The 13,263-nt window shown below is 37.1% G+C and overlaps 1 protein-coding gene across 1 annotated transcript; it reads right to left on the reverse strand.

The window, feature by feature from the left end:
- Window positions 1-202: 202 nt before the first annotated feature.
- SNX20 (sorting nexin 20) lies at window positions 203-9,706 on the reverse strand. The gene is made up of 4 exons (XM_067549757.1): window positions 9,600-9,706; window positions 6,737-6,915; window positions 4,496-4,647; window positions 203-1,260 (listed from the first exon to the last, which is right to left on the reverse strand). The coding sequence occupies exons 2-4, from the start codon at window positions 6,900-6,902 to the stop codon at window positions 592-594; spliced, it is 987 nt and encodes a 328-aa protein (XP_067405858.1). The 5' UTR covers window positions 6,903-6,915; window positions 9,600-9,706; the 3' UTR covers window positions 203-591.
- Window positions 9,707-13,263: the final 3,557 nt, after the last annotated feature.

The raw sequence follows: 13,263 nt of genomic DNA on the forward strand, positions 1-13,263 counted from the left end.
TGCAGAAAAAAATGAAATCTAATTTCTGACAGTGTGCCCTTTAAATGGTAAGTCCTGAAAATGTCTTTTTAAATCTTCTAAAAAATTTTTCATAAAGGTTTTTCCCCTTCCCTTTTTATGTTTATAAGGTTTTTTTCAGGAAGGGAAAGTTCATGATCCAGCAAACACTTAAGCACCTGCATAATTTTATTTATATGCGAGTTTCCATTTTCACTGCCTATACAGATGAAACCGTGAAACTGGCTATACACAAAGGCTGTCAAAAATAAACAAACTGAAAAAAAGTGTCTCCCCCCCCACAAATTACTTTCCATTTTAGTAAGCATGGGAGTTATTTGTAACTACATAGTAAGTACAACTTTTTCTTACAGAAATGAGATAATATCCCTTTTGTATTTTATCATAGTTTTTAAAATTGAAAAATATCAGAATCTTAACTTTTGCTGTCTGTTAACTTGTAAGGTGCATTCTCCTCTTCAAAACTGCTTTAAGAACACACTTTGAAGTCCATGTTCTTCATTGAATTCAATAAGAGCAGGATCAGAGGGTTTTGCTATTCAGTGAAATACAATCAGTGATCTTTTCTTGCACTCATTTTATGTACTCTCGAACAGCAAGTTCTTTTAGGGTAAACATTTTTATTTCACATCTTTTTGCCTTATTCGCTTCCAGTTTCTCTTGCAAGGATAGAAAGTCCTTGCCAAGTTCATATGCCAAAGTGATCATTGTCTCTAGCAATGGAATATAATACCTGTGCCCACCATGCATCTGAAGGCGAAGTAAAGCCTTCTCTCCATATTCATAGGCACTTGCTGGGTTGTCCAGGTCTTTGTGACACACAAGTATAGCACAGAGTGTAGGGACTATTAAAACAGGGCTGTGTTTGGTTAATTTTTCCTGCAGAGCGATGACTTGCACAAGTATTTCCAAAGCTTTGGTGTACTGGCCTCCCCTCAGACAGCCATAAGCTTCCTCCATCTCTGGTCTTATTAAGAAGTTGATAAAGGTTTTGGACCTTCGGACGCATTTCATTGAATACATAAGTCCCAGATAGTCCCTGAAGGCTATTTTTCTCTCATTGATCATTTCCTCTGTGAAGTTTCCAGTTAGGGTCTTTTTGGGAAAGATCACATCTTCCAGTTCTTCATTAAAGTCCTTCAAAAGATTTTTGTGCAGTTTTTCAAAATCTGAGTAGCGACGCTCAATTACACTTTTGTTGCCATCAAAACTGCCTGTCTGGATGATGATTATTTTGTACAACTGACAAAAAAAACAAAACAAAACAAAAAAAAAACAAGCAGTAAGAAATATTCAGTCTTGTTACATAAAACTACAGTTTTGCTGAATGTTGACAAATGTAGTTTAAACTTTATTTTGACATTGTATGCATTGGGGTTTTTCCTGTTGGGCTTGACACTGAGGCAGCTGCAAATGTAGACAAGGAAAGCCATAATTTGCACCAGTGGAGTTTGTTCCTGTTTGAAAAAGGTCCCAATACAAATTGCACCAATTTACATCTAATTGCACTGACCTGCATTCTAGGTGACCTTGTGTAGCAATGGTTCTGCTACATCATTGACTGGCCATCAGTTACTAGAGTTAGAGCATATTCCCAATATAAGCAAGGTCTTTGAGATAAGTATCCATTAAGTCAATAGTGCCCAACCACTACTCTTTCAGATTGTTGTGACTAATACTTTGTGCTTGCATATAGCGCTTGCAAGTAGGGCCTCTTAGGGCCTTGAATTCAGTAAGAAGGCACTCAGCACCTTAGGGTCCTGAGTCTGATAAATTAGCAAATTGCTTGTAAAGGTTTAGAAGGAGTGCTTTAAATAACTTATGGTGCATTCATGTAACTGCACTCGTTTAATATGGTTACTTCAAGCAATCATCTGTAGTGAACTGAATGGATTTCCCAGGCCTCCTATTGAATGTGATATATTTTTCATTAGTTGTAACTGTTAGAAATGTTGTTTGTATTGGCTATTTCTGGGCATTATAAATGCTCTGAAGGAGAAAGCTGGAGGGGATATTTGATATATGCAAAAATGAGAGGGAGCTACTTCAGAGATTTTTTTTCTCTAAATCATTGTCCTATTATGCAAAGCCTAAAACTTTATATAAATACTGCAAAAGAGAACGCCCTGTTTCTAAAAAAAAATCTGTTTGTTATAGAAGTGTTTCTGCAAGAGGTTGCTGAAGGATCTTTAATAGCAACCATTCACAATTTAACACTGGCATGACCTTGATAGCAAAATGAATTTACTAAACATGACATTAAAAACAAAACCCACACAGAGCTTCAAAGCAAAATTTTGAGTGCTATATATTCTACAAATAGCTTTCCACCTGTGGCCTAATCCAAAGGCAATTAAAGTTGATGAAGTCTCCCATTAGGCTAGATCCTTCACCTGTATCAATCAGTATGCTTCCATTGAAGTCAGTTGAGCTATGCCAATTTACACCAGTTGATAATATAGCCTGTGGACCTGAATGGGTTTTGGATCAGGTCAAGATGTTGCTGACACATAATTTCATCCTCTTCCTATTGAATTAAATGGATTTAGTCCCACAGTTTGCTTAAGTCATTCATTCTCCTGTGCCGGAAATGAGTATTAGATGTTACAAACCAATACTAACATAAGAATCTCTCTCATTCTATTATAAAAGGCATTCTCTGTCCTTTGATTTTAAAGCTCATAAATCATCATTTTAGCAAGTTTCTCTGTCATGTCCTAAAGCGGAGATGCCACTGCTCTGATCTCTTTTCATTCATTAACACTGTGACATTTTCCTATACACTGCACTGCTCCCTGCTGAGAATAAAGTACACACTAGTTATGCAGATTCATAACAATATTGCAAGAGAGCAAAAAAATTGCACAGAACGTAAAACGATGATTTAAGAAATCTGACTACCAAGGGCAGCAGAGTGAATAATTCACAACAAATAATTTATTAGATGAATTTATCCCTTATTCCCTCACCACCCCCCCTTTCCTCAGTTGTGGAATGTCCATGAAAAAAAAAAAAGGCAATTTCCTGTAATAAAAACATTCTTCAGATTTGTTCAGCCATTTTTTTAAGGGGAAAGAAGTAGTTATTGAGCTTGGAGCTAAATTTTATCCCCCTTATACACACTAAGTGTTATCTTTATTCTTTTGAGCAGTGTTATTGAAATCAGTGGGACTACTCAGGGAGTCAGATACTATTCAACCTGTGCAAGGGTAACAGAATCTAACTAGAACATGCATAGCATGTAAACCTCCTTTGAAAATATAAGATCACACTAGACCAGACTCTGAAACCTTTACTCACTGAATAGCACCTTATTCCAAGAGGAGTCCCACCGGGGATCAATAAACCTGTGTGAGTAATAATAATAATTAATACATAGTTCTTAGCACTCTTTCCATCTGTTTACGTCACTTTACAGAAGAGCTAAATGGCATCATTCCAGTTTTACAGATGCGGAAACTGAGACACAGAGTAACTTGCCCATAGTCATCCAGCATGCCGGTGGCAGAGCTGGGAATAGAACCCAGGTTTACTGAGTCCTCAGGGCAGTGAGTAAAAATATCAGAATCTGGCCTATTGTGTTGGCTCTCCCCTCTTGACATTCAAATGTTAGATGAAAGAACAAATCGTCTTTACACTAATAGGAAAAATGTGATTAATAAAAATATGGGGTTTTTAGTTACGAGCAATAGAAGACGACTTCTTAATGCTGATAAATAGATCTGAAATATCATAACAATGGAAATGAGTGATCATAATCTCACAAGTGTCAGAAAATGTCTTATCCTTTTCACTTACAATTGTCCTTGTCCCTCTCACTCACTTTTTTTTAAAAAAGTGATAGGACTCTCCTGCAGAACTATGCATGCAAGAGGATACACTCCAAAGCTGGTCTAGTTGTAGGACTGGAGTCTTAGGCTTTGTCAGTGCAAATCTCTAATGTAGGTATGTTATACTGACAATGTGGGGCTTACCCAAGTGTAGCTTAGTTGAGTACTGGTGTAACCACACTGATGTACTCGCACCAATGTGAATTTCCTACTCTGTTGTTTCTTGTTTTAGACTTAAATTATAAGCTCTTTGGGGGCAGGAATTGTCTTTTTGTTCTGTTTGTACAGCGCCTAGCACAATGGGGTCCTGATCCATGACTAGGGCTGTTGCGTGCTACAATACTACACATAATAACAATAATGTAGACAGGGCCTCTTTGTTGGAGACATTCAAATTACTAGCAATGTTAATGTTTTTTTTCACTGCTGCAACCTTGATTAAACTGCTTGTTGAAGGGCTTTTTTACGGCAAGATTCTGCCAGCCATGCTCACTTTAAGAACTGCCTTACTCTGAGAGAAGGTACTACCCAATGGGAACAAGGGTTGCAAAATTTGGCCCTGAGTGAGGCTTTCATTTAAAGACCCATGCTGTGCAGATCCCTGTAGAGTGAATGAAATCACATTACATATTAATTTGTTAACTTACCACATATTTAGATAAGTACTGTTCTACAATTCTGGTTGATGGGATTTCAAAAAGCAGTTTGACTTGTCTACAGTGGCGTTTCTCATTCCTCCAGTAGTCCTGAAGCTGCTTAGTTGTCATTGAAGAGTTGGGACTTGGGGAGTTACCGGTATCTAAAACAATATGTAGTAGAACCTCAGAGTTACAAACACCTCAGGAATGGAGGTTGTTCGTAACTCTGAAATGTAAACGTTACGGTTGTTCTTTCGGAAGTTTAAAACTGACTTATTAACTTAATACAGCTTTGAAACACTCCTGTCAGAAGAAAAATGCTGCTTTTCCTTTATTTTTTTAGTAGTTTACGTTTAACACAGTACTGTACTATATTCACTTTTTTTCTTTTCTCTCTGCAGCTGCCTGATTGTGTATTTCTGGTTCCAAAGGAAGTGTGTGGTTGACTGGTCAGTTTGTAACTCTGGTGTTCGTAACACTGAGGATCTACTGTATTTAATATCTCATGTTATAGCCAGTGCATCTGGGGAAAAAAATCCGTGTACATTCTTCATGCAAGTGGACAATTGAATTTTTGATATCATATTGCATGAATAATGTGTACATCACTACCTTTAAACTTATCCTGTCCACTGTAACATATGAAAATTTGTTAGTAAAGCTTGTTAGTAAAATCCTGATCACAACAACTTTGTCTGAAGAAAACATGATGAAAAAAACATCCTACAAGCATATTGTAGAGCTAGGTTGTGAGTTCACAGTAAGTGCATGGGCTGCGCTATCCCAGGAATAGACACAGGGAGGCCATGACTCACACATGCCTCTGAGTCACACTTCCCTCCTGTTTACTTCTTGCTGGAAGGGGGGTGGGGGGGCAGATGGCAGGAGAGAAAGAGAAGGGGTAGTATATGGCTGGCTCATGTCTGCAGCAAATTCTGAAACCCCCTGCACCTGTGCTCTGGGTTGATGAGTGGGGAAGGGGGGATGAAGACTCCATCCCTACCCTGCCCTTTGCACCAGATCCAGGTAGCCAGTGTAGGGACAAAAAGGGAATTCTTACTGACCCAACTCCTTTTTGTGGGCCCATGGTCCATGCTACAATCTAGACCACAAAAGTTAGGTCATAACCAAAGCTAGAATGTAATTTGTTGTACATGTAAAAATGGAGTGTAAGACGCTGGGAAGTTAACTTACAGGGAAATTTGGACTAGAATTTAGCAATGAAGGATACTTCTGTCTTTGGAACCCAGTCCTAATAATTTTGCTCAGGTGAACTATGGCAAAGCAATGTGGATAATATATGAGTGGGATATCACTACAACTGCTGTTTCTTGCGGGCATATCTTGACTTCCCATCAATAATTTTATTTGTCCAGACAACCTAGATCATTATTAGCAAATTATTCAGCATAGCAAACAATGGAAATGCATGGTTGCAAATGAATAAGAAGGAAATCACTAAACACCTATATTTTTCACATTAAAATTGTAGGTACCTAGAAAGTCCCTTACACAGTTGGATTTTTTTTAAACCTGCTATTTAGGTTCAAATACCATTAAAAGGAGTTTCATTTCCTCAGGGTTTGGCCCAGTCTTCCTTAAATGTATGGTTTTAGGAGAAGTGCGCTGTTCATGACAGCATTGCGAAAGAAACATGAATAGTCAGTTTTCTTTTAAATAAAACCCATACCTTTAAAAAACTTAACAATACATGTATTTGCATGATTGGCATTGGAGTTCTTAGCCATTGTAGAAGTTCAACACAAACCTCCCCACACACCATACCACAGTGTGCCTTCACCCTGGTCTGAAGACACCACCACTGGAAATGAAATGGTCATTTAGCTCTCATTCCTATTCTCTCCTAAGCCTCCGTGCAATAGTTTGGCAGATTTTTGTGGTGTATGTGAGAACTAGCCAGGGAGCATCAATTTATTTCATATCGGTCACTTAAGAGTCACCAGATAGTAACTAACTTTGGTCACTCCTTTGTAACTTAGAATGGAGTACAGTTTTTGGAGAAGACGTTCAAAAGGAAAAACGTGTGTTTGTGTGTGAGAGGGAGAGAGAGAGAGAGAGCGCACCTGATTTGCATTGCATTACTTCTGTGTAGCTCCAAGTCCAGTAGAATTATGCCAATATAAAACTGGAGTAAAGCAGAAGTGAATCAGGTGCACAGTTTGTAACTCATGAGACCGGAAGCACTGATAGCGCCATGAAAAATAAGTAGAATGAATTGTAGTTTCTAACCTGAGAGATCAGCAGTTTCTGGATTTTCATTGTTCGCTTGAAATGAAATTTCAGCTTTGGTTTCATTTTGTTCTTCATCTGACTGAGCGGCTGCAGAACATGCAGTTATACCAGTTACAGGCTCCCACTGATCTCCTCCTGCTGTGTGGCGCTGGTCTCTGTCCATTGCAAAGCTGTCACTGAAGGATTACAAAATCATGCTCATCTCATCATCAGACACATTAAGAGCTTTAGAAGTCTCCCAAAGCCCATTCTAGATCATTATTTATTTTATTGAGTAAGGGTTTGATCGGATTCCCATTGAGATAAATTAAAAGAATCCCTCTGATGTCAGTGGGCTGAAGCTTGTATAGCTGCTCATGCCTCAACACCTAAATGCTTATGTACAAAGCTAAAGAAACATACATTATATACAAATTTTCACAAGAGATAGCAATAAAGGATAGCTGCTGTACCAATAACAGTGCTGGGAGCTATACCATCATTTTGTCAGGAATTAAGACCAGACACAGACAAAAGCAAGAAATTATGCCAAATAATATGTGTATTTAAGGTAGAATCTTGAATCCATTGATATCATTGGGATTGTTGCCGTTGACTTTAAGGGGGCCAGGATTTCACCTCTTGCATTGTGCCTGAAAAGCTTGCTGGACATAGGCACAGATCAGCTGTGGAGGGGAACAAATTCTGGAAGCCCTTAAGTGAAAGAGCCAGGCTGCAGGTTCTGGAGAAATTTAATGGCACAAACTTCCCAGCCAGTCTTCACCACCACACTGGAGTGTTGGGTGAAATGCTAATATATTACATTTATAGTAGTAGTATAAATCCACCATCTAATCCTCTTTCAAGTCCTTTCTGGAGACTCACCTCTGCTATGGTGCCTACAAGGGTGTATCTACGCTACAGCTGAGGTGTAATTTCCAACTCAGCTAGACATACCCACACTTTAGCAGCGTAGCTGTGACAACAGAGGCAGTGGCTCAGGCTAGCTGCCCGAGTACACACAAACCCATCTGAGATCCTAGGTATCTGGGCGGTTAGCCCAAACTGCTGCCTGAGCCACTACAGCTTCTCTGCTATTAGTTAGCATGCTAGCTCAATCAGTTTGTGTCTGTGTTTGTCTACCTGAGCAGGAAGTTACACCTCCAGCTGCATTGTAGATGAACCTCTGAATCTGACAATCACTAGACAGGTGAATTACTGAATCTTCTATTTATTAAGTAAAAGCACGTGCCTCCTGACCCCTTGCTAGTCTGTTTCATCTACCTGCTGTGTTTTGTCACAAATCTAGATTTGTAGGCTCTCTGTGGCTGGGACTGGTTTCTCTGTGTGTGCGCTTTAAACTACACATTTGTACAGAGCTTATTATAATAGGGTCCTGATTCCTAGATCCTATATGGCAGCACTGCAATACAGCTCCCTAATTGGGACCTATAGGCACCACTATAATATAAATAATAGCTATTTAGAATAGCATTGTGATAAACTAGCAATGAAAAGGTTTTAAAAACTTGTAAGGGCTTTGTCAGTGATTTGTGTTTGATCAGTTATGTGAGATTAACTTTCTTCGGCTAAAAGAGAAGGAAAGACATACTGTAGACGGTTACAATGTTTAAAAAGTCACAGTTCCCATTCCTGCAGTAAGATAAAATATTAGTGACAGATGTTATTGAGAATGAACTACTGCAGTATGTTTAGAAAGTTGGAGCTACTGCAGATTGCTCGGTTCTCATTTCTGCATCACTTATATCAGATGATCTTTGTGTACAATTGAGGGAAGTGCCAACTGTATAGTGTTGTACATGGGTGGGGGAATTCCTTCAGGGAAGCTCATGAAGTCTATTGTGTCAGGAGAAGTGTGCAAGGTTGTCAAAGTAAAAGCACTTACTTTAACTCCTGGCAGTAAGGTAGAGCAGAAATGAGGAGACTGAAGCTCCTCCATCTCTACTGGAAGTGCTGAAGGAGAGCTGCCTCTGCTCCCTGGCTTAGCAAGCAGCATTCCCACAAAATTCCCCCTCCTCCTTGGTTGCCAGAAATTGTGAGTGCCTGACAGGGGATGGATTACTCAATGACTGCCTGTTCTGTTTGTTCCCTCTGAAGCACTTAGCACTGGCCACTGTCGGAAGACAGGATACTGGGCTAGATAGAGCATTGGTCTGGCTAGTATGGCCGTTCTTGAGCTCTGTGAGAGTTCTCACTGCTCTTTCAGTCTTTGTCAACCACTGCTCATTGCATATTCAGAGTAGCCAGTTATTTAGTGTTCAGTTAGTTAACCAGTTTGATTTATTACATTTAAGTCCCAGAGAAAAAAGTACATTTTGTAGACTATGAACTTTCAAAATCATACTTTTAAAAAAGGAGAATGTGACCATAAGAATCTCAAAAACAGATAGACTTATGAAATTTACCTGGAACACCCATAAATTAAAAATGGCTGACCAAATTTAAACTAGATTTTCCTTCTGAGTTGCAAATTTATATGATGAGGTACAGCAGAGTGATATTTATGTTCTAGATATAAACCTCTGAAAACACAATTGTATAATGGAAATGCTGACATACTCATAAATATAAGGTGCCGCTATGGTGATGAAATAAGCCCAAACTTCATTGCTCATTGTGTTCAGGTTCTGTCACTTTTGCATACAAAAATTAATGTAAACTATTTTAACCAAGTATTAAACTACTACTTACCTTAACATCTAAAAGCACAATAACATGAAATCTGCACTACAATACACAAAGACACTCCGTTGCTTTGAACAGGTTGTTTCATTGTAATATTTATACAGAAAAATACCATTCAAAGTTATTTAATTGAATGCTTATTGATATTACATAATGTAACACACAAAATACTGACCTTTGAACTTCTGAAGAGTTTTCACAGGTGATGAGGTTGCAATCTATATATTTTCATGGGAGCCTTGCTTTTAGTTTTCAAAACACCGAAAAACATGTCTGTTTTCTTGTGACTGAGTTCTATATTTTTACAAAAAGGAAGGAGGAAGTTTGTCTTAAATCTGACTTCCTCATTCAGTTGGTTTGTTGCCTTAGTGAGTGGTTACCTCAAAACGAAAGTGGTTATCTGCCTTGAGTAATGTTTCATATTGTTCATAAGCAGGATAAAAACCTAATCCTGTTCCCATTGTTACACTTTTTTTTTTTTTTACAACACTGCAAATAACAGACAATGCTAACTTTAACTTCGATTATCTTGGTTTCTATCACAAGTTTTAAAGTTTGATTTATGTATTTGCTTACATTGTGAACAGACAACCATGAGTGAAATCCTTGACTTCAATGGAGACAGGATTTCACTCATAATGATAATATACAGCTATCTGAGAAATTCACATTTTAAATATGTTGGTTTATGTGTAACCATATTATTTTATGTTTCTCAAGGGTCTGAATCATGCTAAAGGAAAGTGGCAAAAATATCTCTTTCAGCGTGTTAAGGCCTATATGCTCAGTTATTTCAAGAGAAGGAAGTAATTAACACTCTTCAGAAATATAAGCATATTGCTTTAACCAGCATTATTCACTGAATATAAAAATCATTTTCAAACTTCGACTTGATTACTAAAACCTGTCAAAACAATAATTATCAATGTCAGAAAAGTAACAACAATAAAATTAGCATATAATGAAACTCTGAATATCAACAGAATAAAAATGTAATACTCTATATCTATGTCTCTTTGTCCCCAATTTCATTTATATTATCAAATTAAGCATGAGAAATCAATTGAAGAGAACAAAAGTATATTATGCAGCTTTTGCCTGGATGTGAATTTTTTAAAAGCTTAAGCAAAAAGTTTAGCTGTTGGGGCATACAAGGAGATTGAGAAAAAAAACAACACTTATCTCATTGTAAAAAAAATTCTTGCAATCTGTATTGAACAGTGTGTTTGACAGTCGAGGTGAAAAATTAGTTTTGATTTGGCCAAGTGAATATTCAGATTTTATACATGCACAACAATAGTGTTACTTTAACAATGGTGGCACACATTCTGATGGAAGAAAAGGTTTTAAAAGATTAATTTAGCTGAATACTCGAAAATTATGGAAAGTTAGTAGTGATTGAGGCCAGGATTTGCATGCCCTGGCTGATTCACCGTGCGTTTTGTATTGAATAACTACCATTGACTTCATTTATCTGGCATATATGGATTAGTACACAGTAGTAAAAGATGCCATGTGTACCTAGGGATGTAGAAATAATTGTGATGTTATATTGCATTACTGGACAAATGGTATGTTTATAGTGCTGTGTCCATAGGACTTCAGTGCATAAACATAGTGTCCCTGAGAGGTGTCAGGATTATGTTGCCCAGTTCACCTTGCTTGTAGGAGTGTAGGGAGAAAACCCTGATAGTTCCTGTGTGGGAGACTTGAGAAAATTAGTTTCCATGTTGGCTGCTGTGTTCAAGGATGTGCACAGCAGAATCATGTTAGTCAGATATTCATAGCTTATAAGGCCCAAAGTCCCGTGGTCATCCAGTGGTTCTCAACCAGGAGTACGTGTATTCCTGGGGATATGCAGAGGTCTTCCAGGGGGTACATCAACTCATCTATATATTTGCCTAATTTTACAATAGGCTACATAAAAAAGCACTAGTCAGTTCAAATTAAAATTTCATACAGACAAAGACTTGTTTATACTGCTTTATATACTATACACTGAAATGTAAGTACAATATTTATATTCCAATTGATTTATTTTATAATTATATGGTAAAATGAGAAAGTAAGCAATTTTTTAGTAATCGCTATGACACTGATGCATTTTTATGTCTGATTTTCTAAGCAAGTAGTTTTTAAGTCAGGTGAAACTTGGGGGTATGCAAGACAAATCAGACTCCTGAAAGGGGTACAGTAGTCTGGAAAGATTGAGAGCCACTGATCTAGTTTGATCTATTGTGTAACACAGGCCATAGGTCTTCCTTGAACTAATCCTGTTTGAACTAAAGCATATATTTTAGAAAAATATCTAGTCTTAATTTTAAAATTTTCAGTGATGGAGAATCCATCCCAACCCTTGCTAAGTTATTTCAATGGATAATTGCCCTCACTGTTAAAAAATCTGTTCCATATTGTGCTATTGTCCACTTGGGATAGTAATAACTAAAATCTTATTTGGCCATCTGATTGCATTTGTCCATTCAGATGGGTTATACAAATCCAAAACAGTGCAGCGGGTACCAGCCTGAAAAAGTCTCAGACAAGCAGCTTGTACATTTTGTGAACACAACTGAAAATGTTATCTTCTTGTAATAAGCAAAGCAAGTTAACATCACGCTGATATTTTGAGGATATTGACATGCTAATTATCCTGTTTACCGGAGCCATGTCCATGTCTAAGTCATCATATTTATGGCTGTGATATTTGTATTACCAAACAGTATTCCATTTCCTCTCTTAGCAAACATGACTTTGAGTGTCCTGATATGCCCATTGCTTCTTTTCCCTTTAATGGCTCAAACTGTGTAACTAATCCTGGTTTATCATACTTCATAATTCATTAGACATTGAGTGACAGAAAAATCAAGAGAAGGCAGAAATGCCTAGCACATTTATCTGAAGCCTTTTTTTAAAAAAAATCACATTACTGATATTTAAATAGTGGGGTACTGTCGTTACCTTACATGTTTCCACTAGAAATCTGCTTTTTTTTTTTTTTAAATGCAGCTGGATATCTGATTAAACAGAAAAGTTCAGCTGTTGTGCATTGATGAAACTGTGACAAATGTGTGTCAAACTACAATGCTGGTACATCACAAAAAACAAATTCATATTAACTTGTATAACGTTTAAATGTATAATCTTGCTTAATATGAAAAGATTTGTTTTGCTTCAATTAATATTGTAAAAGAAACAGTATCACCTGTTTCCTTTTATCAAGAGTGTGATTAATGAAATTTATTTACTACAATTTCCTTGATGGAAAGTGTGTTCTTGTGCTAATGTTAAAACAAAGGCAGGGTCTTTAAAATGGGATCAATTAATAGTGTATTCACTTTAAGGCCCATTTACACAGCCAGAGTGATACAAAGGGGCCTTAATGTATTGTATAACAATCAGGCTCCTCGTTTCTTCTGTGATTTTTCATGAAAATATAGCTGCCACCTGCGATTCATGATCTTTAAGTCCGTGTGATGGAAGTAATTAAATTTAGCTTGAGTGGTGAGGCTATTCTGTATACAGAAAGGTAGATTTGGTAAATGAAGTAATGTAGTCATTTTCCTCTCAAAATATCTGAAAGGCTCAATCCATAATATAGATGGACTGCAAATTTATTTTCAGAATATTCAAGTTGTTTTTGAATTACTGAATATGGTATATGGAATATGATATGAATAAAGTTTATGCAATCATTCCTACTATTTTAGATGTTTCATTCTTACAACTTTAACAAACAAGCCCATTTTATTTTCAAATGTGATTAAGATATACTTGGACTAAGATTTACATGCCAAATTCTCAGTATAATGTATTTATAGGCAAGTTATAAACACCATGAA

Source organism: Emydura macquarii, unplaced genomic scaffold (assembly GCF_026122565.2).
Source record: "Emydura macquarii macquarii isolate MOO-44397 ecotype Brisbane River unplaced genomic scaffold, CSIRO-AGI_Emac_v2 contig_295, whole genome shotgun sequence".
In the NCBI taxonomy this organism is placed as follows: Eukaryota; Metazoa; Chordata; order Testudines; family Chelidae; genus Emydura; species Emydura macquarii.